The sequence below is a fragment of the Manacus vitellinus genome, unplaced genomic scaffold, assembly GCF_001715985.3.
Source record: "Manacus vitellinus isolate BGI_N305 unplaced genomic scaffold, ASM171598v3 scaffold_28_pilon, whole genome shotgun sequence".
Taxonomy (NCBI): domain Eukaryota; kingdom Metazoa; phylum Chordata; class Aves; order Passeriformes; family Pipridae; genus Manacus; species Manacus vitellinus.
In genome coordinates this window covers 80,744-105,944 of record NW_021940122.1, presented here as the reverse complement: position 1 = coordinate 105,944, position 25,201 = coordinate 80,744, and the positions used below count along the sequence as shown (strand labels likewise).

General features: G+C 40.4%; 1 protein-coding gene across 1 annotated transcript; it reads right to left on the bottom strand.

Annotated features, from left to right (window-relative positions):
- Positions 1-751: 751 nt before the first annotated feature.
- Positions 752-21,648, bottom strand: CD47 (CD47 molecule). The gene is made up of 12 exons (XM_029960627.1): positions 21,291-21,648; positions 18,317-18,667; positions 16,972-17,013; positions 14,651-14,740; positions 12,721-12,822; positions 12,242-12,334; positions 11,637-11,732; positions 9,752-9,844; positions 8,037-8,068; positions 5,729-5,753; positions 5,062-5,089; positions 752-3,146 (listed from the first exon to the last, which is right to left on the bottom strand). Exons 1-11 carry the CDS (start codon positions 21,646-21,648, stop codon positions 5,064-5,066), a joined length of 1,308 nt encoding a protein of 435 aa, XP_029816487.1. The 3' UTR covers positions 752-3,146; positions 5,062-5,063.
- Positions 21,649-25,201: the final 3,553 nt, after the last annotated feature.

Here is a 25,201-nt window from a genome sequence, read left to right as displayed (position 1 = left end):
CACTCTGAGCTTACAGTTCACTTCGCAGTTAGGTCCCTGCACAGCAAAACTGTAAAACTTAAATTTCATCGCTCAAACTGTGGTTCACGGCTCCTTTAGAGAGGAAAGTGTGTCTAAGCAAGTCACAAAACATTTCTGAAGGGATCTTTGAAGTTCAACAGTCATGGTTCAAATCACCTTGAACAAGCAGGGAATTGCTAATAATTTCAACTGTTGCCATCAGCTCCACCAAAGAGGATGTGTGAGTAGAAATGCTACCGGTCAGCTCTTGTGGCCTTCTGTCTTTTGTCCACTGTCAAACATCAAATGTAACTTCAGAAAATCCAGAATTTATGCAGTAGTGCTTTAGCAGTAACACAAGAAATCCTCTTCTCACGGAAACACCACTCCAGCGCTACGAAGACTGACCAGAAATATGCGGTGCTCTGCTGTGCTTTTCAAGTTACACCAGGAGCTTGTTAGTCCTCAGCTCGTATTTCCTCCCACAGCATACTCCAGTGACAACATCTGATGGGTGATGTCAGTCAGCGCCATTGAAGTTATTACAGGGCAATCTGCACACTTGCTTCACCAACCAGATGACCTTCTGAAGGAGAAACCCAACCAAAACCATCTGCAGCAGCCTCTGTAACGCTGAGAACAATCCTGTATATCCAGTAAGTCATACATAAAAGGCAGGGAGAAGAGCAGCTATGACTGTGAATTTATGGAAGCAGGTACAGAAGTGCCATGTGCTAGAAACAAGAAAATCTCCCACAAAAACAACTTAAAATGACTTTATTTTTTAAGTATATTAGCACGATATTTACAAAACCATTTCTTGTTTAATAAATAAAAACATTTTCTTGGGTAAAGACTATAGATCTATAGATATTTCAAATGTCTGTATGTTTATATATACACACATGTACACACACAAATGAAAGCATACAGTTATGAACAACTTTGGTCTGAAATTACTGGTGGAGAAGGGCTGGATGTATCAATGACTTTTTAAACTCTTGCTTTTATGTTTGTACCTACAAGAAATCCAGCCCTTGACACAACAGGACAGTGGGTTTCTCCCATTTCTGGGGCAACTGATTCTGCAGCTCCTACATGGACACTGAGCTCTGAGCTCCTCAGGTTTTGAGCTCAGCCTGATCCCATGGTGACACAAACGGGTTCTGCTGCAGTTTGCTTTACAGAAGTTAACATAAAGCTATTGTACATAACAGTTTTTATAAGGCAGAATACCTCAACAGAATTCCAGTTGATTTGGTTTTTTAATTCCTCAGCTGCTAGACTTTCAACTTGCCAGAGGGAATCACTAGTTATAAATAGGGAGCACTGCACAGTACTAATCAGATAAATTTTTACACTGAATTGTTAATGGAGAGTCATCTCTAATCTTTAGTTAGAGATCACTGACATTATGGAAAAACCTGTATCAAAAGATTCATAGGTAGGAGCTCAAATCTTACAGGAACACTCCCACTGACAAAGTATGACAGTGAGTGTAAGCCATACGTGCTTCTTTCATGTTTTATCACATGAATGATTCTCTTCTCTGTGCCCAGTTCCACTGATCCTTGTGAGGGCTGGACCACAGGTTGCTTTAAATGGTTCAATCCTGCAGCCTGAGCAAGAGGGCTGTTTACAACAGTACCTCTTGTAAAATCAGGTATCTCAATTTTGTTTTGCTGAATTCTTGATGCCAAGTGCATCAAGACTTGGAGCTCAAGATGCAGAGACCCAAATCTCTGCAACATGCACCCACAATATGGATATGGAACCTTACTTTGTAATATTCAACTCTGAGAAGTGCCAAATTACTCAGAATCTTTAAAAACATGGATTTTATTACGTTACTGCTTGGCAACAGCTTTCCAAACCAAGTTTTAAATTGTTAGGAGAAAACCATGTGTATCTTTGAAATACAATACCTTAGTACAAACAGCAGACAGTGTCAAGATTTCTACAAAGTATACACAAAGTCCAAGAGAAACCAAGTATATTGGAACAACTCTCATAACAGCTGTAAAATGTGGTAAAATCCCATGGAATGTGCAAGTCATAGAAAACTGATTTTTAACCGTACCACATATATATATATATACAGAAACTGAGCTTCCTCATTTCTCATCAGCTCCTCCTACTAACTTTGTATTTTATGTATTTGTGATATAATGGCAGCAACATAAACTTCGGTGAAAAATTATATAGCTCCTTTTTTCCATTCAAGAAAACAAGATTTTAAAATTCTGCCAAAAATACAATAAATAGGACGACTCCTATTTTTATGAAGCATCCACGACTTTTACAAATTCACTGAGTTAAGAAAGCCTGAAATTGCTTCCAGTACCACACACTGCACAACATGAACACACACAAGAACCACATTCAGCATGAAAATTACTAACTGCTGTGCTCCGTAATTCCAGTGCTGAATTAGGCTCCAACAGCTGAGCAGTTTCTCATCCAGGAATACAGAGGAGGCACGGAGAGTTCTCTCACTGGACAAAAATACCGGCCACCACAGCATACATGGCTACTGTCCAGAGAGAGGAATGCTAATGTTTTGTGGAATTAGAACTCTTTTAATGACTTCAGGAGAACTGGGAGTAAACTTTGTACTTATGCAACTCTGTGTAAAAGGTTTTACTTTTTCTTATACAAGTTTTGCTGAATGTCAGAAAAGATGTATTTTTACAATCTCTACTTCCTGCTTGTATCACACACATAGACCATACTTTGCCCATGCACACAAATAAAGAAAACAATAGTCTAAATGGTATTGCAACCTCTGGGCTGAGCAGGCCCATTATCAAAGCAGTGACTAATGATAGTTTTTGAAAATAATACCACTAAGGATTACTGCAGGGAGACCCTGCAGTGGGCAAACAGTGCTTTCTATGTTCTCACCCTCAACCATCCCATATAAACCGTAACAAAAGAAAATAAAGATCACATGTGGGCAAACACACATGGTCCTTGCTACAGCTGCTGTGACTATAAAATTACGTCATTTATATCAAAAGCACTTTTGCCACACATGCAAAACAACCAGTTTCCTGAATTTCTTCTCGTTGAGTAGTGCATCTTCAAGGCCACGGTGTATCAACAACGGTGTACATTTTGTTCACGCATCACATAACTTTGCAGTTCTGGGAATTTAAAAGAAAAGACAAAAGATTGTTTGGGAAGAAAAGCAACCCAAGTTACAGTTTAAAAAAAAAAATCACTTCTTTTTTAATTTCAAACTTTGAAAGCACGTTTAGCAGTCAAATAACGGAAAAGGGTGTTAGTAACAGCAAGTGATGTTTCAGGCTCTCCACTACAGAAAAGTGGACACTGCCTTGGAGACCTCTCTCACTTATGAATTGGAATAAGATGAAGTGGCTCCCAGACTCAGCTGTCTGCCCCCTTTGGTGTGTGTGTGAACTTTCAGGGGAAGGGTACAAAGCAGGTAGAGTTCCAAAGGTTACTGCCTCCAGCTTGTGAGTCAGAGCACTTGCCTTCCATCTGTAAAACCTTCTGTTAATTTTTAGGAGCCCTCTTTCTAGGCAGAAAAAGCAGACAGATTTCTAGCCTTACCCTGAAAGGAAAAATGAAATAGATAAGTGGCAATTTCTGGGCTTTGGAAGCTCTACCTCAGCACTAGAAGAGGAGGTGGGTTTTCATTAAGCCTAAAGGAGACCCGAGAAGAAACAGTCAACTTATTTAAAATTGGATCTCAAAGCCAAACTCTACCTTGTCCTTCAGCAGTATGTGGTAACTGCAGTGGACCCATCCTTACCTCCCTTCTGGTCTCTTTTGAATGCAATAATCTGACAAATATCTGTTTCCTGATCTCAAACCACTCTGTGAAGAACAAGCAGTAGCCACTTCTGGAGTAAGATCTACCTTCCATTCCTCCTAATTCAGATTCTACTAACTGGTATGCATTTAGGAGACACCAGTGCAGTTGTCCTTGGTATTGTAGAAGTGAATGTATTCCTGCTGGTTTAGAAAATAATTATATTGGATACTTGGATGAAACATAGTAGTCGCAAGTAACAAACAGTATAGTAACATAAAGTTATATGTTACATATAGTAACATAAACAGCACATAGTATTTGTAGGGAAGTCTTGTTTTAAAACCAACTCACACATCTTTTTCCAATTAGGGCTAACTAGGATCTCACTTACTGTCACATTGTCAATTCACACCTCCTAGAAGTGGCATGATATAAAACTATTTCAAGTGAACTAACAGATTTGAGTAGCCTTAGTCTTTATCCTGAGTAGCAAGAGGTTGTCATTTAATGCAGGAGTACCAGGCTAAGGGTCTAGTGATACCTCATCACAAGCCTGTTCAGTTTCTAGGAAGAAACATAAATACCAATAGCACCAACAAGTGCTCCTTTATCCTATTCCCATGAAAAGGAAGTACAGCTTCTGAATAGAAAGTGATCAACAAAACCATTTTGATCTTCAAATGTTAGCATCTAACCTAAAATTGAAGCTCTTCAATGAGAGCAATCTGAAAAAATAATAAATTCAGTGAAATCTGATTGGAATACAAGCAATCTAATGAAACCAAGAGAAATAAAGTAGCACCTAAAGAGGGGGAGAGGGACAGAAAGTTACTTTTAAACCACTTTCCTGTGAATTTCCATAGGCGATCACAAATTAAATGCATAGTGAAAGCTCGGTTATATAAAAAATCCGGCAATAAACCCCAAAAAAACTCATATCGAACAACCCACCACCAAGGAAACAGTCCATGCATCCTGAATACTGAATGAGCATAAAGGAAGCATAAAGGTATTTGACTTTCCGCATTTGATCAGAAACATCCTATTGAATAGTTCTCTCACTGACTCATTCTCTTCACTGTTGAGGAGCACACATTCCTCCCCTATGCATGATATAGAATACAAATTCTCCTTCTTTTCAATTAAATATAAATTGAATTAAGAACAGCACCTGCCCCGAAACTGCCCTCCAAGTTTCATCATATTAGCACTGGGTAACTGTAAACATCCTCAAATACACGTTCAATTAAACAGATATCTTGAGATATATTTGGACTTACCATCATTCTAACATCACTCCTTTTGCATCTTTAAAAGCCAAGCAAATGGATTAGTAACGAGTCAGCAAGAAATGCTTCAGAATTAACATTCAGATTAATTCTAAAATTCATGTTAGAACTTGCTACTACTCAGCATGCCAATTAGTGATTATAATAGCAAAGAAAAAAAAAGACAAATAGAATTTTAGAGTCATCCCCTTCTCCCTGTAAACTTCCCTCACCTTAAGTGCTAGCAGAGTTTCCCCAAACCATGCCAGAGTTTCCCCAACCCAAAGAAATATGGGAAAAATAGAGTGGCAAGGATAGATTTTACTATAATCGGAAGTATTTCACCTAAACAAATGGTTTTGAGGAATTAATATCAAGACCTGTCCTTTTTCTCTTAAAAGCTGGACATTTTGCAAAGCAGAGAGGGTGGATAAAATATCCTAAAATATTAGATTTGTCCTACAACAGTCAATGCCACTGGCTAGCAAGGAAAGTAGCATAAAGCAGGGAGCCTGGATCTGCCATAACTTCCTTGAGAGATCAAAGGTCTCACAGAGCCACATACATTGACATACTGATCTGCCATTTCAGTGCTGTTCTACTGGGAACTACAATTATTGTTCAACCTTTTTCCAACATTAATCCCTTAATTAGAAGATAAGCCTTGAATATCACCTACCATTTAGTGGTTCTTCTACAGCTTTCTGCAAAACATTTAAAAATATATATATGTATAAAAAGCCTTCATGTTTATTTTTGGCTCGCCACAGTTAAATTACTCTAATTGACATATACAGTAAGTAGTGATTCTAAAAAAATGAAGAAAGCTTAAAGTTAATCAAATTGCTGACTAGAGTTCTGAAAAAAATTTAAATCAATCAATAGCTGCATTCTCCAGGTTGTTTTCCCCCACTGTGAATGTTGGCTCAGATGAAATACCCCTAGGTGGCAGCAGAAGGCATGCAGATATTACTTTTAAGCTCCAACATCTAACTGATTATTTGTGCCATTTGATCAGTGGTTAGTAACAAAGCAGCAGGACTAAAAAGAAAAAAAAATTAGTAGCCAAGCAATAAAGTGGAATCTTCTCAAAAAGAAATACACGACAGTTGTGCATTTAGTCTGGAAGACAATCATTAGAAACAACACACGCAATTACAGAAGTGCTAAAAAAAAATATCAGTACTTGGTTAAGATGGCAGATTTCAAAACACACAGCTTTTCCCACCTCCAACTTAAGAAAATCTCAATCATTTTGTAAGTTTGCCCCAGCATCAAAATGAAGCCCTTCACCAATATTAAATTTTCCATAGTCTTTAGATGACACAGAATCAAAGTATATTTTCAGAATTCCTTCACACCTATTTACTGCCTCAAAGCACAGTAATATTTGCTGAACAGCCCTGGGCGGAAACAAACAACATATTAACACACTTCAATTTCCACTAAGTCTTTCCGTGAGGCCTGTACTTCATGGACACAAATTATGTCACCTGAATTCCTTTGTATCTAATCCTGCACTTAACAGCAGCTACAAAAAACATATTTTTAATGGCTGAGATTTCCAAGAGACCTCTAAGATTTCAAAATTTCTTTTGCTTTCATTTCTGTCTCCAATTCAGAGAGTAACACGAGGTTCACTACTATCTTACTGTCGCTATTTGTTTATTTCTCAAATCCTTGCTGCAATGTAAAACCACCTTGGTAAGGAGAACAGCTCACAAAGAGGACAGAGTCCTCATCAAAGGATGCTATTTTGCATGCTGGTTTCTATTTCAAAGTTTATTTACATCCAAAATTAAGTTAAGGAAAAAAATCTCTTGCTCTGTTTACTTCCGTTCTACAAGTAAACATAAAGATGTTAGATACAGACAAGACTGCATGTTTAATGAAGGATATCTTTAATTAAATTTCTCAGCTCATTTTTATAACATAATTACCTTTCTTAACTTCTTTTTCTTCTTTTTTTTTTCAACTCTGTGCATTTATATTCCTTCCATAAGTGAGACCAATTCTCTGAAATACTACTCCTTAAAATGACAATGGATGAGAAAAAGCAAAGGAAATAAAAAATTAAAAATCTCTTGTCCTAACTGCAGTCAGCTCTCGTGTCCCATTTTTAGAAACCATCTTTCTCTAACAGCTGGGTCTCAGGCTGTTGACTGGAGACCTGGAAAGGTGCCTCAAACAATGGCTGCCACCAAAGAGATGTTCCCCTGCTACAAGGAAATTTTACTGGTATTTTACAGTGGTGCCTCTTTACTTGCTTGTGCAAAAATGTCAGAAATCAGGCAGTTCACATTCATGACTCACTTGAAAGCACTGCCCAAGTCTATGAAAATTACTGTTTTGGAAATTATTACTCTAGAATTCAAAACACCCGTCTGAAAAACCTTCTTTAAAAAAAACAAGGTGTTTTTTGATTTGTTCTGTGTTACCTAAAGACAGAACTCTGCTTTCAGAAGGTCTCATCAAATTAAGGGGCATTATAGGATAATCAGTAAAAAGGTCAAGGCTATACCATCCACATAGCCAGGAATTAAAAGAGAATATCACAGAGTTTTGATGTACAAGACAACAGAAAAAAACTCCTAAGTCTTTCTTAAAAGCCACCTGGATGTTTTGTACTCACCTTAATGAAAAAGCTTTTCAAGAAGGTGAGCAGGAGGTCTTTATAAATATAGATGAAAGTGCATTGTAAAAGAATGCCCTTGACATCCACCACCTTTTAGTGACAGCAATGGAAACTCCATTTGGGCACAACAGCTGGAGTAGCCACCAGGCAAGGGTGGCAATTACAGTACTACAGACACACTCAATAGGGACAATGAAGACCAACTCACTCAACATTAGACATCTGTTACACAGCCAGAACTTTTGCTTGCTACCAACCTGGTCTGAATTCGAACTAGTGAAGAAAGGTTCAGTATCTCACTACAATCCCCTGAGCCATCTAGTCACCCCAAATTTATTAATTTTAAGCTTACCCCTGGACGAGGATGATCTTTCATTCTGGAACCTAAAATAATTACAAAAAAGTGACCAGGCAGATGAATAAATGTCACGATCAACCAAATAAAAACAAAGAATCATAGACTTGTTAAGGTTGGAAAAGACCTCCAAGAACATCAAGCCACACCATTCATTTAACGCTGCTACCTTCACCACTAAACCATGTCCCCAAGTGCCACAACTAGACACTTTTTGAACACTTCCATTAACAGTGATTTCACCATGCCCCTGGGCAGCCTGTTCCAATGCTTGACCACCCCTTCAGTGAAGAAATTTTTCCTAATATTCAATCTAAACCTGTGCTGGTGCAACTTGAAGCCATTTCCTCTCATCCTGTTACTTGTTATCTGGGAAATGGTATTATCTACTGATAAATCTTGCAACAGAGTAGCAACATACAAAATTGAAGCTTCCCCTATCCAAAATGACTTAAGTTGATGACCTGCAAATTCTTAAAGCCTCTAAGCACTCCTCTGTTTACGATCTGAATAATCTTATTGCATACAGTCTGCAAATTGTCTCACTCATGCACTCAGCTCTAAAAATGAATTACACTACACACTATTCACTGCTTATTTTGGTGTACTAGTCTACCCCCAGTCACATTTGACTTCTTCAGCCAGCATAATCAAACCACAAATACAACATTTATGCAGACCAATAATAGCACACAGTATTTAAGTCATATACAAGTAGACCAAAGTCAATAAAAAAAATACTTTTATTGTTGTTATTAAAAGGCTTGCTTCAGTTCTGTCACATTTTTGACTCATCTTCATCTATCTTGGATATCAAATATTAGGCATGCTGCCTTAATTTCTTCTTTACCGGAAATCTTCTCTGTCTCAGTGTCCATTATTTCTGGCCATGCCCACATACGGTGTGCACACACTAAACCTGGAAGCCTGCACGGTTCAGTGCAGACTGGGGAAGCAGTGTATCCTCAACTGCACGGTTCTGTGTCCAAGCTAACAAGCTGCTTGAAGAGCCTTCACGCACAGCTTGACAGAAATAATGTCCCTCTGCTTTCCCACCCAAGCTGTGGAGGCCACAATGTTATGCTGTGTTGTGCCAGCATTCCAACCACACAGCATTGCCGTGGTTGCTGCTTATTTAGCAGATCTTTAAATCTCTCATCTTTTTGAGATCTGATGAACAGACCAGACCAGTTTCTGAAACAAAGCCTTGCTATTCTCTTCTCTTGGTTTTTAAAATTAAGCGTAAGTAAACCCACCATTCACTAAAAATGAATGCATTGAAATTGGTCTTACTTTAACCCACCAATAATCAGTGCAAACCAGTAGGCAGATTTTGCTTCTTTAAATCCGTATATTTTGGTAAGCTCGTCATCACCATCCCAAACCCACTCCATGATATCCTTGATATCCTTTTGCTGTCTACATTCTAAGCCTCAGCAACCCAACTGTGTAAATGCAGAACATAAAAAGCAACCCTCCTACAACTGAAACAATCTTCCTTAAGAAACCTGGCTGTGTTAGCTATCTCAAAACAGTTTATGATCAACTGCAGATTTCTTTACTCAAAATTCCCTACAGGCTCTATGAAACAGAGCCAACACATACAGGCAACTCTTCAGTCATTTTTAAAACTATGTAATTAAGAAATCACACCTTATGCTCAAATAAAAAAAGTTTATTTTAAAAAAAGCAGAATATTAGGTGCTACTTACCCATAATAAACACGTAAACCAGACTGAGCAAACTTGCAGTAGCCATAATAGCTAAGCCAGCAATCAGAACAGAGGCATGTAATGGAGGACAGGCTGTTTAAAACACAATAAAAGCAACTGTATCATCTGACACAAGTAAAAGCACAAACTTTTATTTTCAGATATAACTCATTATTAAAATAAGTAAGCCTGATAAAAACAGATGTGATTAATTTCTCTTTCAAAGCTATCCAAGAACTACTACTGCATCTTCCTTTTTTTGTATACATTCTTTGGTGATACAGAGGCATTTACTGATTTATTCTACTTATGTGTACTATTCTATTAGTTTAGGTATTCTACTGACATTCACTGCAATTGACAACATTCTTTCATTAACTGTATTTTAAGTTTAAACTTTACATTTTCAATGCCAATTGTTTTGAACTGTAATCACATCAGATTACAGAATACAATACTGCTATTGAAAAAACAGGATTAAAAAGGGGAAGAAAGGTGCAGAATATGTGGGTAGTTCTGAGGCAAATCAACCACAGATAACAGAAATGCTCCATGTTTACAGGGATACCAGAACAGGGAGAGGCTATTAAAACCTAATCATACTTCACTACTAAAACTCCTTGTTCTCTCTGATCCTCCATTCCAGGGACTTAAAAGTCATTGCAACTATCTGCAAACTCAAGCCAGGATGAGCAATTTCTACTGATGCCCCTTAAGGGTCATTGAGCTAAACTTCCAGAGAGACAGGTAACATCAAACCATGCATGACCTGGGAAGAGACCACCCCGAAAAAACAGAGAGGCTTTTCATTGAGAGAGTAATAAAAACATCCTCCATTTTGTGTTACTCTAGAGCATTAATGCTTTCCCAGAAATCTCCTATCAGTTTTTTTTACTATTACATCTTAAAACACTTAGGTGCCCCTTAAAAATACCTCTGTAAATACTAAACAATAAGCATAAAACTCAAATCATAACCCCACTGAAAGGTCTATCATTCCACTCAGATTACACAAACCTTTAAAAAGCATTTCAAGGAAAAATAGGTCTTAAATCCCCAACCAAATAAATTACTAAAATGGAGAATGTCTCTAGGAAACAATAAATCAGAAGCATAAAGCACCTACAAGGAACATGAGTGTGTGTATATTCTACTACTAAATATACTGCCAAGGATGCATAGTCCTAAATTCACCCTTTTCTCTGCTGTAGGGTTCTCTGGTGGGTGCAGGGGAAGGCAGGGAGGGGGCAAAGGGAGGGCCATAGGCAGGAATAAGGGATATCACTGTGTTGTGTTTAGTTAGTCCCTTTACCACAGTGACTGTCTTTCAATGGTGAAACAGAATGCCAACCAGAACCAGACTTAAAATAGTCCAAGAGCACTTCTAAGTTTACTGTCTCTACATTTACCTTCTTAATGTGTTTCAATGGTATTCATTGAAATATTCACGGACTCAGTTGCATACAAGCAGAGATTAACAAAGAATTTCTGATTTACTCATTGAACATGAGAAGATTATTATGACTCTAGTTTAGTTTCTAAATACTCTAAGCCTCAGTAAGAATAACAATAATAGTCACCTAAAATCAACACTGACTTTAAGGTCCTAACATGCAAAATTAAAACAATTAGATTTTATTTTTCATAAAGCAACTGCTCCTAGAATGCAGTCATGAAACTGATATATGTAATACTGCCTTTGGGCTGTTCTTCTTTCACCAGATAAAAGAGCATTAACACAGTAGTCCTAAACTACATTTACAAAAGTTACTTGCTAACACTCCATGTAGGGTAGCCATTTTCACAGCTTTTTAGGGTTAGAAATAAAGAACATGAGGTGTAAACAAAATTAAGAAACCACTTCCATATAAGACAAATTGCTTACCTGGGACACACAGTGCAAAACCAACCACTGCAATTATATAACCGAGAATTTTCAAACCTATCAGAGCCAGTGTTGTATGAGGTAGACTGTCAAAAACTGGGAAAAAAAGAAAGACAAATAAAACTATAGTTTTTCAAGTTTAACTACAGAGACACAAAAGGTAGATAATTCACATAAAGTTAGAAAGCAGATTCTCTTAAATTCTAAGCTCAGCCAGTCAATGTCATAACAAAACTCAAAAGTCACTGTAAGGCAGGGCTCTTGTAGATATACACACACCTAAAAATTATGTACGTATAAATAAAATGATAAATAAACCACAAGTAAAAAAAAATTAAACACACATTCTAAGAGCTAGTTATTCAACTCAATTCCTAAATCCAGGAAGGAAGAGCAGAAATCACTCAAATGTGCTACCCTAAATCTCATTCTTCAAGTAGACAACTCAGCCAAACAAACAGGTTGAACATTTTATTTTGAGATACGAGAAATGTCAGGAATGCAGGATGCTATTGTAGCACCTACTTATAAAAATATTCTGTAGATTATGGGGGGGAGAGCTCAATTTTTTCCATCCACATGTTAAAGAATAAACAAACACTCACCAATTCCAAACATGAAGTATTGTAGTGGTACCAAAATCCCAGCAGGGACTACAATTAGGCCAAGACCAGCTTGATTCAGTGCAGTGTAGCCATCTACAAAAATTTATATGGAAATTAGTAAAACAGACGTCGTTAATTGGAATAAAGCACAAAACAACAAACATAAATCATTAGCATCATCAAGCTTTTAGGGTTCAGAAAAAATCCCACTGAATCCCACTGACGAGAAGTCATCTAGTCCCTAATATTCACCCAAGGCAGTAGGATAGAAAACATAAATAAATTCAGAGTCTGTATCTTCCTATGATCACTTCAGGGCCTTACAACCCCAACATTGTTTCTGTTGTAGTCTATATAATTTTTTTTAAATTTAAAATAGATGACAATTAATAGTTGGTGCTAACTTCCATCCTACAGCATGGAATAGATCCTTTTGTGCTGTTTTTCCCTAAATTAAGAAAGCAGTTTTCATCACTTACCTTGGACGAAAAGAGCAGTGCCTACACCAGCTACAACTGCTAAGATGACAACTGCTACTATAATGCACACTTTCCTTTGAAATTCAATATCATATTTCAATGCTTAAAGACAAAAAAAAGGGAGACAGAGAGAAAAACAATCAGAACTGTTCCTAAGCAAAGAAACTCAAACTCCTAAAAATTAAAACTATATACATTCCCAAGATTTAATTTGCTTTCATTCCTGGATATGGTTAATACAGCTTACTCAGAAAAATGAAACCTGGCAGTGGTGTTCTGGTCAAATTCTTAAATTTCTCCTTCCATACAATTCAGGTGATACGTTAAAGTAACCTGTGCCATGTCCCAAAGTTAACTGAGGTAGATGCACTACTGACATTTAGATGTTACAGTGAATTTGTTACTCAGGTGGAAAGTCAGATAGGAATTCATAAATTCCAGGTTTCATTCTCTTCCTCATGACTCCGTATGAGCTCAGACATATCACCTCTGTCTCCAAAGGAACTTAAATCCTAAAAGCCAATCCTGTAAACAAAAACCCCAAAAAACCCCACCTCAAACAAATCAACACAACCCCCACAAACCCAAAAAAGCCCTACATTCCCAAGTGTTACACAGAAAAATCATGCCCCATTTAACAAGCTATTTAAAGGTATACAGTAGCATTGATGGATTCACAGGTTTCCTAAAAGGGTGCAAATTAAAGGAAAAAACTCCCTCCTAAACAAACCAAAAAATCCCAACAATTAAGTTAGAGGTAGCAAAACTCTTTTCCACACAGAGGTCAAAGACCTTTCAATAAATTGCCCAGGTGCAGAAACATCCAAGCACACTCAAATTACTCCTATAAAATGACAGTGTTTCTCCATGAAACTATTGCTTTCCTAAAAATGTTGAAGTTCTGCTCTGAACACAAGGTAATGACAATTCCTGAACATATCAGAGACTCCTAAGCCATAAACAAAAATTAATCCAACACTATGGAAATAAAATAATTTTTAAAAAACTGTATTAGTTTTCAACCTCTGACCATGGATGACCCTTTGAAGAGTCACATAGCACTTCCAGAAGTTCATGAAAATAAAGGAAATGACATATAGATGGCTGGATACATATCTGATTATTACAAATCACTCTGAGTGTGATTTTTTCCATTTCTCATGGACTTGACTCTTAGCAGAACTGAGTTTTTTTTTTTTTTAATTTTTTAGAAGTCTACAAATTGAGAAAGCCTGAAAAAACTCGAAGATTGATGTAACAAAATGCACAACAGGGATCCGTCTGAAAGGCCAGAAGAAAGCACACTCTACACTGCACAGCAGTTGGACACCACTGCATAAAGAGCACCCAAGGATCTCTGACACTGGTGAACGATTGCATTGCCTCTAAAAACATTTCACAAAATCACAGATGTTGGTGTTAAATTATAACTCAGTCAGTGCTAAGAGACTAGTGAACAATTTTACATTAAAAAGACAGAACTCTAATATTGATTTTATGACCATAAAATGAAACATTTTTGTTTCTAATTTTACAATAAAATCATGGTGCACCAACTGCGAAGAAGAGTTTCCTTGTTCTAACGAACGACAGTACCCATTACCAATTACATCCCACAAAAATTATATACCTGCAAAAGAGCACATCGTTTTGCAAATGATACAGTCCTGGCAGCAAAAACAGCCTCACATGGCAGACGAGTTCTAAACACAGATCCCAGAAAGCAACCCCTATTTGCAAGCAAATGAGCAGTGCGGCCCAGACCACTTAGGGGTAAACACACACCACCTCCCTGAGTATTATCTGCATCGATTTCACCCACATCTTTCAGATGTGAGCAGCATCTTTCATTTTGCACAGATGCCCCTACACATGCAAGGGATTTCAGGACAAATCAATAACTGCAAAGAATTGAAGAGCCGACACTTACCAATAACCGTGAGCTGAGCCGCACACAAAATAATAACTATGCACAGCAATGATATGATGATAGCCCTTTCCACTAGGAGGAACCATGATCCTAGAGAACAAACAAAGAAAAACAGTAGGAAGAGAACAAAAACTGAGGTTATTAGCTTTGCATTTATTGTTCCTTTTAGGCTATGCCCTAGATTGCTCAGTATTATATGTAAGATAGCATTAAGAGTTATAATAGGCTAAGAAAGCTATGACCTCTACCTGTGTAGGTTTCTCCCTGATCTTGTGTGTGATAACCTACTTTTTCAGTATTTCCAGTTACCTTAACATTTTCCAAACTGGAGGTCTTACTCTCCACTGGAGTAGAGGATATGTTGGTGTTAATTTCTGGCACTACAAGCTAGTGAGCTTGTGGAACTACAAACAGCACTGCAGATCAGAAAAACAGTGTATTTAGGCTAAGCAGAGAAGATACGAGAAATCTGATTTGATAATTCCTCAGCTATTCTATTCTGTTTTCAACTGCTGTAACTCCTGAAGAAATCCAGGTGTGTGGTAAGGAATACAGGAGCTCACCTAAGTGAGAGTGAAACACTGCTTTGTTAATTTTAGGTCTTCCCAACATCACCCATTTAGTCATTTTTCCCCCTGCAATTTGGATGCCTTAGGCTGTTCAGTCAGTTGTGCTGTAAGACCCTGTAAGCCACCTTCCAACATAAAATTCTGAAAATATCTCCACTGAACTAGAAAATGTAGTTAATTCTTGCATCTCTGCTCATATCTTCATTTAGACTCACTCAGTGAATCCCAAGTCTCCATTTCTTACATTACACTTGCCACCATTCCTCTGCCTGCATATTGGCTTCCAAAGAAATTTCTAATCTTCATTAAGATGCATATTCATTGCATTTTCTCTCCATATACAAAAGCCATATCTGTAGCTCCAGAAACGTGGACTTAAGTAGCAATACTTTATAACTTTCAATGCCAAGTGAGTATCCTGAGGACAGGTTTTCAGTTCTTAAATTCCCCTCCTTCCCCTCCCTCCCCATCTCCCTCAAGAGTTGCAGAAGAAGATACTGGCGGATGCAACAGAAATACAAGACAAACGCAAAATAGACTGAAGGCAAAGAAACAGGAAGAATATCTGCCAACTTCCTAAATGCCAAAACAAAGTTAATTTATTGAATAGTTTAAAAGAAGGCTTTCAGCTTCATCTGCGTTTTCAAAAAAGCAACTAATATTGAACGGTAGCTTCAATGCACTGTTGCCATTCTCTAGATAAGCCAAATCCCAGAAATAATGTTTGATGCAACTGAGAATAATCAATTAAAAAAAGGATCTGCAAGCAGAGACTTAGAACCAACTTCACTTCCTCTGTAGCATTTCCAGATGACACTACCTGGTATTATAAACAGAAAAAGAGCAGCCACAAAGCCTGGTATCTGCTAGGACTTCAGCCAGCAAGACAAGACCACGTATAGTCCAGTCTTAGACTATAAAAGAAGCTACTGTACAGAAATGCTTGCAATATTGAGCATACATGCAACATGTAAATAAGAGGAACAGCTGAGCACATTTTCCTGGTAAGATATTTCCCTTACTCTGGTGTTTCATAGAAATAAAATAAACTCCTGGCAATAAGTAATATTTTGAGAGCCAATATAAGCAAGTCAGTTCCAAAGTCATGAGAGAGACTTCCAGACTGAGGAAAAAGAAGAGTAAAGACAAGAGGGAAAAGAGAAAGGAAACAGGGGAGGAAGAGAAGGAAGAAAAGAGGAGAAGAGAAAAAGGAGGGACAAAAGAGAAGACGAAGAGTGGAAAAGAAAAGAAAAAGTGGAAACTTGACAGTCACTGTCCTGATCAGGAAAGAGTGTGCACAAAGACAATGGCACTTGCACAGAAACGTTGCTCACTCTGCTACCTAATTCCTCGGTGAATCCAGGAATCCTCTAGAGCGAGATGGAGAATGGTTGGCTCTTGTAAGGTTATCTTTGTAAAAGCATCAACTGGAACATGCTTGTAGTGACAGCATGAATTCATTGCTCAGAAATGACAGAGTAAAGACTGGTACAGGATTTCCATAATTCACTAACCCTTTTCAAGACTCAGTTGCTACACTTCCTTCTATTACCTTATTGTCTCAAGAGTTTCTCTAGAACACTGAGGAAGGAGGAACAAGCAAGACAAAGCTGTACAGAAGAATGGCAAGAGAGAGCAAGCAACTGTGTTACCTTCAGCTAAACTCTTAAACATAAGATTAAGTTTTATGTTTTCTAGCATATTCTCTCAAACCTAATGTGACCTTGAAACTATGAATTATTCACAAACCACCTTCTTCCTTTGGTGTTGCATTTTCATCGCCGCAACTGACAACTAGAAAATGAAATCAGAAAAGTTACATCAGTTTCCAGCTTTGTTGCCTTTGTACCAATTTCAAAATTGTAAACACAGTAAAAATAAAATTCACAAACGGAACTTGATTCTACTACATTCTCAAGCCTTGTTTCCTCTTCTAGAGCTTAACAATGAATGGCAAAAACAGCCAAAAAAGGTTGCATAAGAGAAGGAAGGGAACTGTGTAGACCTCTTCCTGTTTTTGTGGTGTTCTAAGAAACAAATGATTTTGTAGCATCTTCACTTTCAGTGGCTGTGCCCCTCTCAATCCATTTCAGGATCACAATTACTTTGCAGTGTATATGGCTAACTGAATAACTAAACCCAACTGAGAATTACACAAATGTCCACAGCAGGACATCTGCCTGAGCTTCCTAAAGATTTAATGTGAAATGTAAAAGGTTAATAACAAAAACATCCCAGGATAATTCTAGAGTGCATGGGTAAGGCAGCATGTCCTACACACAGGCAACAACATGTGGTGCTTCTGAGAAGCTCTCCAGAAGCAAGAAGCAAGTAAAGAGGTACACAGTGTACACACAGAAAAGTGCTCTGTCACTTCTGCAGAGCATTGGACAGACGTGTACAGCAGAACCCATTATTCAACAACTGAGGTGCTGGAGCAAATGGGCAATGGATGAGAAATTCATTTACTGAATTTCATTAATTTTAACATCACTTTAAACATCATCTTCTGAAGATGACATGTAATCCTAGAAAATCATAACACATTATCAACTAGTAGTTCCATTTTCAACCTCACTGGAAAACTGCGTAACTTCTGATCAAGTTTGAGAGCTTTTATACAGAATTTCTATTAGTTCTACCTGTAATTTTCCAGCAAAGATAAAAGATTGAAAGAAGCAATTCTTCAAAGAAAAGATCTCTGCAGGCACTGTAATGAACGTACACATTTCAGTATTGTGAAGATATTAGGAATATGTTTCAGTATGTAATGCAATAACATGAGGTCTTGAGTACATCAAAAACTGTATAATCTAAGAAAATGTGGGAAAGCACAGATTTTCCTGTAGTAGACAAATCATCCTCAGACATTATTATAGAATGAAAAAATGCATTCCGATCTTTCCCACAGAAGCACTCCCCTGTAACTTAAACCAAAATAACTCTTATTAGCTTTCAAGTTAGAAGGACTGGATGCTACATTTTTTGTATTTTCAATTCAAAGGAATACATTGACATGTCATTATTTTTCTCCTTCCCTCAAGATTTTGCTTGTTTTCCATCCCAACAGGTTCTAAAAGAATAGTAGGCAACTCACCTGAGCTCTGCCTAAGTTCCATTTTTGTGTCTCCTTCTGTGTTTGATTCTGTTACTTCACAACTGTAATTTCCAACAGTTGCTTGCCTAGTGGTAAGCACCAGAGAGGCCACACCCTTGGTTAAATCCGCCCGAGACAACAATTTTGCTGACGAAAAGTCTCCATCTCTATAAAATTCGTTTCTTCCTCCATGAAAAGAAAAAATTACCTTTCCTTCTTTTTTCCACTTAACAAACATGAGAGTTTCATTGTTCTTCATTAGATTAGTCACATAACAAGGCAAAATGACAGTTTTATTACAGTCATTTTTTTCAACAACGTCTGTTCCAGTGAGGTTCAACTTCGCAGAACCTATAAAGAAAAACGAGAACGGACACATTCAGAATTATTTCTTAATACACATGAGAACAAATTAAAAATTATTACAACATGTGACTTGGGAAAACAAAACAAACTCTCCCATGAAACCACAAAAAGAGAACCATGCTTTAAAGGAGTAACAAAAGAAGGAAAAAAGGGCATTATTATAATTCTACTCCTCTGCACAGACTTAGTCATTCTCACCTCCATTTAATGTATAGATATCATAACCTATCATAAATTTAAAATAAAAGCAGTAAAATTTTGGGTTGCCACTTACTTGGACACTTCCCCTGAAATGCCATATGCAGAAATACTGCATGAAGGCCTGGTTTCTGCAAAGCATACACACAACATTAACCACAAATTGTGCCATTGATGTTCAAATTTCTGCTCCTGAGCATGCAGGTTAAAAAAGTCTACTTTTATACTTCTGAGAGAAAGCAAGCAGGGCAGCTTAGTCAAGAAGGGTTTGTTCGTTTGTTCCTTCTTATCTCTGAAGGTGGAGCCAAATTCCCACAGCTTTAGAGCATTTCTTGCAAATTCTCTCCCTTTTCCTTTCCAATGGAGAAGGTGCACTCACAATACCATATATTGAGATAATTACTTACTTCAATTATAGTGTAATTATGTAATTACTATTATTCGAGTGTATACACAGCAGAATTAAAAATGGAGAATCTGTAACAATGAAAGGCTTTCAATATTTTATTTTCTATATTTTTCCTTCTTTGGGGGAAATCATAACATAGCTTAATAGCTTTCTTAATAGTAATTGCTCCCCAAAGTTCCACAGATATTAGTAATCCAAAATACTTTACTAGATCCATCTGATAAAACCAAATATGGGAAAAGGTATGTAAAACAAGACCACAACCCCTAATACTGTAAGCACAGAGATTTACACACTGGAGAAGCTCCATGGACCTCAGAGAACTACTGCTACTCACATGTATAAAACCAGCTCAGATTAGTTATGTGCACTTGATGATTAAACTTCATTAGGGGAAGGGGAGAAAGGAGAAAAAATAAAATCAATAAAAATTGTGTCACTATTTGCCATAGCTCTTTTTGTCAAAGCAAGAGTCTCAGATCAAATTTAAAAAGCACTCATCTCTGAAATACTGCTTTACTATTCTCACACAGGTCGCTGGATTACTACTGAATATCAAAAGCTTATAATAAACTGGCTCCGTTTGTATTATGCATGATAGTGCCTTACAAGGAAGAAGGAAGGAAGAATTATTCTCTGGCTTACTCACTGTGTTCCATTTTTAAACTGTACCTCAAATAATGAAAGTAACAAAAGCAGAACAAAGGGAAACTATACCCAAACCTCAATCTATGCCCTAAAAAACCCACGTGTACACAATTAAAAGCTTAAACGGTTCTTCATGAAGTAAATTTCACATGTGTTTCCCACTACCTCAATATAAAAGTTTGGGGGTTTTTTTCTCCTTTAGAGCCAATACATTTATATTTCACAGGAAGAATTTGTTCACCACTGGCTTCATTTCACTGAGAAAGCTGATTTTTCACTAAAGGAAGGGACTATACTCCCAAATATTTACCAAAGCAAATAAAAAACCAACCATCCTGAAGGAAATAAAAACGAATTGATTAAAATCTTCTCCCTAGTATTAGAGCAGAGCAGCAGCGAACTGTAAATTCCTGACTCCACCGGTCTGCTGGCGTGCAGTCCATGAGAGCTGGCCTGTTTTGCCTGCACCCAGTGCAGAAGTGCCAGTGTGAGCTGCTCCCCAGCCGAGGGCTGCGGGAATGAGGCACAGGCTCCAGCAGGGAACAGACCCGTCTGTGCGGGTTCTGCCCTCTGCGAATGCGGCTGCTTTCGCACAAGAGTTTGTGCGGCTGCTCTTGCACTAAAGGGAACCTCACTGCTTCCTGCAGATGGTACTTCCACTGTCAGCTTCCAACAGTCTTCTTGTGGTAAGAAGAAGCCAACAGAACCCTCCGGCATTAGTTCCCAAATCCCGCAGGCAGCGGACTACTGGGCGGGCTTTTCTCCTGGATTATCAGTTTAGAGGCATCACATTAAGGCGACAATTTCAGAGCCTTACGCTAAGCAGTTTGGGGGCTTCTGAAAAATATGTAATTGTGAAGCTGACACAGAAGGTCTGTTTCAGATTATATATGCCCTGCCAATTCGGAATGCTGCACAGGGTTGACAAAACTGGCTCAGTCTGATCACTTGATGGGCGCTTGCAGTTCTCACCGACTACAAACCGTGCTGGGGGAATCACCTCTTCAGCCCGTCTACTGCTATCTCAGGAACCCAGACGTACATACGAGCTTTAAACACAGATACAAGCTTTAAACGTGCAGATTTAAATGTGCTGCTTACTGACAGAAGAAAAAGCCCCTAGCACCTGCAGCTCGGGCCAAGTGTCGCTACTTTTTTAACCCTCCGTCCCCCCACCGAATTTTTTCCTCAAGGCAGAGAAGAAGTTAAGATAGTGCGGTGTCACAACTGCACATCGACGGCACGCGAACTTTTTCTAAGATCAAGAAACATCGTCAGCCATTGACCCTGCGCAGCCGGCGGCCAGCTGGATTGTTTCAGGAAAGCACAGTGAGCCGAGCTGCCCTCACGCACAAGAAGGCGAGGAGCAGAGCTCTGCGCACGGTGTCCCTCCTCTCCCCCGCAACTTCTGCGGGAAGCAGCGCACGCCCGGCCCGGGGAGGGTGCGGGAAGCGCTAAGGCGGGGGGCTGGATGGCAGCGTGTGCGTCCCCGCTCCGTCCCAAAGCACGGCGAGCTCCCGCTGCGCTCCCGCAGTCCCACACGCTCCTGCTGCCACCAGGGACAGAGGGAGCTCCGGGCAGGGCCACGCCAGTCCCGCGCCGGCGGATGGAGCGGCGCGGACCGGGACGGCGCGGCGGCCGCTCCGCTCGGCTCGGCCCGGGAATAGCCCTCTCGCCACCGCCACCCACCCTGGCCCTTCCCGCAGGACATGGGGGGCGGCTCAGCCTTTGCCTCGCACCCCGGGGCCCCGCCAGGACACACCGCCGGGCGCCTGCGCCGGGACCCGCTGAGCCGGGGGCGTACGGGAGGCGACTCGGGCGGCTGCCGCGGCCGCACCAGAGGGGGGGGGAGAGAAGGAAGGAGGGAGGTCGGTCGTGCGGCGGTGTCTCCTGCGCGCGCCCGAGCAGCGGAGGCGACCAGCAGCCACATGGCGGGGCGGGCGGCGGCGGCGGGAGCGCGCCGGCCGGACCGACGGACTCGGAGCGGCGCCGCAGCGGGCGGGGGAGGGGGGCGCGCTCCCCGCTGATTGGCTGCGGCCGCTGGCGCGGGGGCGTGCGGGGCGGGGCAGCTGCACGGACAGCTCCGCTTTCGTCGCCCACCGCTCCTCCGCCTCCTCCTGCTGGCGGCGGAGCTGCTGCAGCCCGCGAGAACGGCTGCAATAAAGCTCGCTTTTTGTTTTTTTTGTTGCTTTTTTATTTATTTTTTTTTAAGTAATTATCAGGACGCGTATTCCACACCCGCGCGAGCTCTGGGCCCGGCGTTCCGGCTCGCCTTCCTCGCACGCACAGGGGACAGGTCGGGTAAAATGGCTGCTCTGAGGCGGCCGGGGCTGCCAGGGGAAGGTGCAGCGTCAAGTAGCGGGGAAAGCGTTGATAGGGCGACTCCCGGGCCCCCTCTCCAAGCGGCTCCCTCATCGCTTCACTGATTTCGAACCCTTTATTTTGTGAAGGATAAAACACCCCTGGGGGGCTTACAGCCCCCCGTCCTCGCCTGCCGGGCTGTGGCCCCGCGGGGCAGGGGTGGGAGGGAGCGGAGGGAGCGCTCCCGTCTCCCGGGTCCCTTCTCGGCAGTCAGCTGACGCTGCGCGCGTGAATAATCCCGGCGAGCAGATCGGAGGGATTCCTACTTGTCGCCAAAAGCCTGTGGAAAACCAGCCCTTGCCAGGGGCACGTTTGCTTCTGGCTGTAGTGATACTCTCTACGTAAAGACAGCACAAAAAACACTGACGAATCTGTAAGTGATCTGTTGTCAATTAAAAGTGAGGATAAATGCTCCATTTTCCTATTTCTACGTCTGCTGTGATACACACATTTGACTATTTCAGCAATGGACTTTTTTCTCCAGGAGTAGCCCTCTTTAGGACCTTTCTTTTTAATGTCTCAAAATTTTGGCTCTATGAATATTTGCACTCTAAATGCATACTTTGTTCTTAGGTGAAGAACATATGTGTTGGTGAAGCTTTGAAAAAGGACTGATAAGTATATATCTATCTATAGATAGACATGATGTTTTTACAAGTCTCACAGTTCAACAAAGGACAAAAACCAGGGTAGAACCAAAATTCTGTGAGGAACTGAATTTCCATACTTTTTATGTCTCATATGGGATTATTACATTTATGGGGGTTTTTAGCGGCAACATTAATATTGGCTTGGCTGGTTCTTCCCCCCCCCATACCCCTGCTTCCTGAGACTCCATTCTTCTAGACTCTTCCCTGTAAGTGATTAAAGGATGCCTTGACTGCTGTGTTTGTTTCCTCCAGATATTCATAAAGCACTCAGACATCCTCAGGCATTCAAGTTTAGTAAAAAGCCCTGAGCAGTGGGAGCCATCTGACTCCAGAAATGATGGAGGGGGCTGGCACGAAGCTGCTGATCCTGCTCCTGCCAGACTGACTCGGATGATGTTCTCTGGAGGCCAGAAGAAACGAGCTGGAGCAGAGGGTAGCAGGGAAGACATGTCTGCGTCAGCTGTAGCTCATGCATCTCTGCCCAGACGGAGCACTGGCGCGCTGATAGGCACAGGCATTGGGGTCCCCTTTGTGGGGAGCTGCACAGCGTGTTTTCTTTAACCAAACTGGGGATGCTCTCCTCCCGCTGCAAAGAGGAGAAGGCTACAGCTGCAGCACGCATTTGTCCCAGTTGCTAAGGCAACAGTAGCACACCCACGCTGGCCTAAAAGCAAAACAGCACGCATGGGAAATTTCATCCAGCCAGGAGTCTCGCGTGGGAGAGCCTTGCTCTCTCAGGTGCTGCCTCCTGCACTACTGAACCAGGTTTCACAAACCCCCAAAAGATAACTCTCTGTGCATGGAGTTTCCCTGGTTTTGTTGGGAATAGCCATGCCATCCAGAGAGGTGTCCATCTGGAAATACTTTGTCTTGTAATGCTCTGCCTTCTGCTGCTGAGGAAGGTCTGCAACACCTCTGCTTGCTGCTGGTTTCAGACAGCAGGATTGTGCAGCACAAGGTAGTTCAGGTGCCCACTGAGACAAAGGTCGGGCAGCTCTGCTTTCCTTTCTGAACCAGGAACACAAAGCAAACCCTGCTGAAATAGAAGAGCTGCATGCTTTTAACCATTTTCTAACATCACTGTGACCATTTCCCTCTTGTTTTGCCCATCACTCAGTGCATACATGCTGTAGAAGCTCGTACAGAAACATATCTCAGAAGCTGTGAAAAGCACAACTCTGACATATGGATTAAGTCCAAGTGCTCCAAAAGTGAGAGGTCATATATTTTGAAAACTGTTCCTGAGTCAGTCTCTTATTTATGACTTCCAAGGCACAGTTTTGGTCTTTAAATTAGGCAACTATTTTATTACCACTACTAGGCACTAATCTACCATTTTATAGTGGTTTACTGCTCTTTGGAGTGCCATTGATCACTCTCTGGGGTCAGCAAGTGAAGCTGTGACAGGCATGAATCACATACACAGCCAATGTACAGGAGGCAGCGACTGCTGTGGCTGGCAGGAAACTGCTGAAGAGTGAGTGACATAAAAGCCTGAGTGCCTAAAGCAAAGGGTGTCTGTAGCTGTGATTTGTCAAACCAACTGTGAGGGCTGTCTCCCTCGGCAAGAAATGCAGTGGCCAGACCTCCGTCTGTGTTCCTGGACTCAAGAAATGCAGTGGCCAGACCTCCATCTGTGTTCCTGGACTCACTCGAGACATTCGTATGGTAAAACTCACAGGAACCACTCATACCCAGAAGTCACAGGGCAGCAACTTCATGGGTAGTAAATACCTTGCTCTCCCTCAAGCACCAGGAAGCATTCACAAAGGAGCCTTTTATCCCTTTCGCTTTTGATCTGGAAACCTAGTCATGCCAAGGTTAAATGAACTGACTAAGGTTGCGTAATTAGCCAGTGGCAGAGCTGAGAATAGACACCATCTCCATTTTTCCAGGCCTAAGATCTAACTCTTAGGCCCTTCCTGGGGGCATAGGCAGGCTCCCAAAACTATACATCACAGCTCTATAGAATATGACATTTTTAGAACAAGCTCAACCCTGAACTTACAATAGTCCTAAACAACGAAAACAACAACAACAATAACACAAAACAAAAACAAAAACAAAAAAACAACAACAAAAAAAGGGGGGAGGGGAATTAAAAAAAAAAGGAAAATAAAAGCAACCATATTATCTTCTTAGGAGTGCTCCTGCCTAGGAAGAAAGTAAAAATGGAATTCAAGTGGCATTTATAAATATTAATGGACTTCTAAGCACATTAAATAAGTTCCCAAGGGCCAAAGCCTGAATTAA

What these genes read in the sequence shown, in the direction of transcription:
- CD47 (XM_029960627.1), bottom strand. Translation starts at nt 21,648, where the DNA reads ATGTCCTGCGGGAAGGGCCAGGGTGGGTGGCGGTGGCGAGAGGGCTAT. An exon ending in GGTTTACGTGTTTATTATGG is followed by an intron (nt 8,069 to 9,751) that starts GTAAGTAGCACC and finishes TAATTATTTTAG; the next exon opens with GTTCCAGAATGAAAGATCAT. An exon ending in TGTAGAAGAACCACTAAATG is followed by an intron (nt 5,090 to 5,728) that starts GTAGGTGATATT and finishes TGGCTTTTAAAG; the next exon opens with ATGCAAAAGGAGTGATGTTA.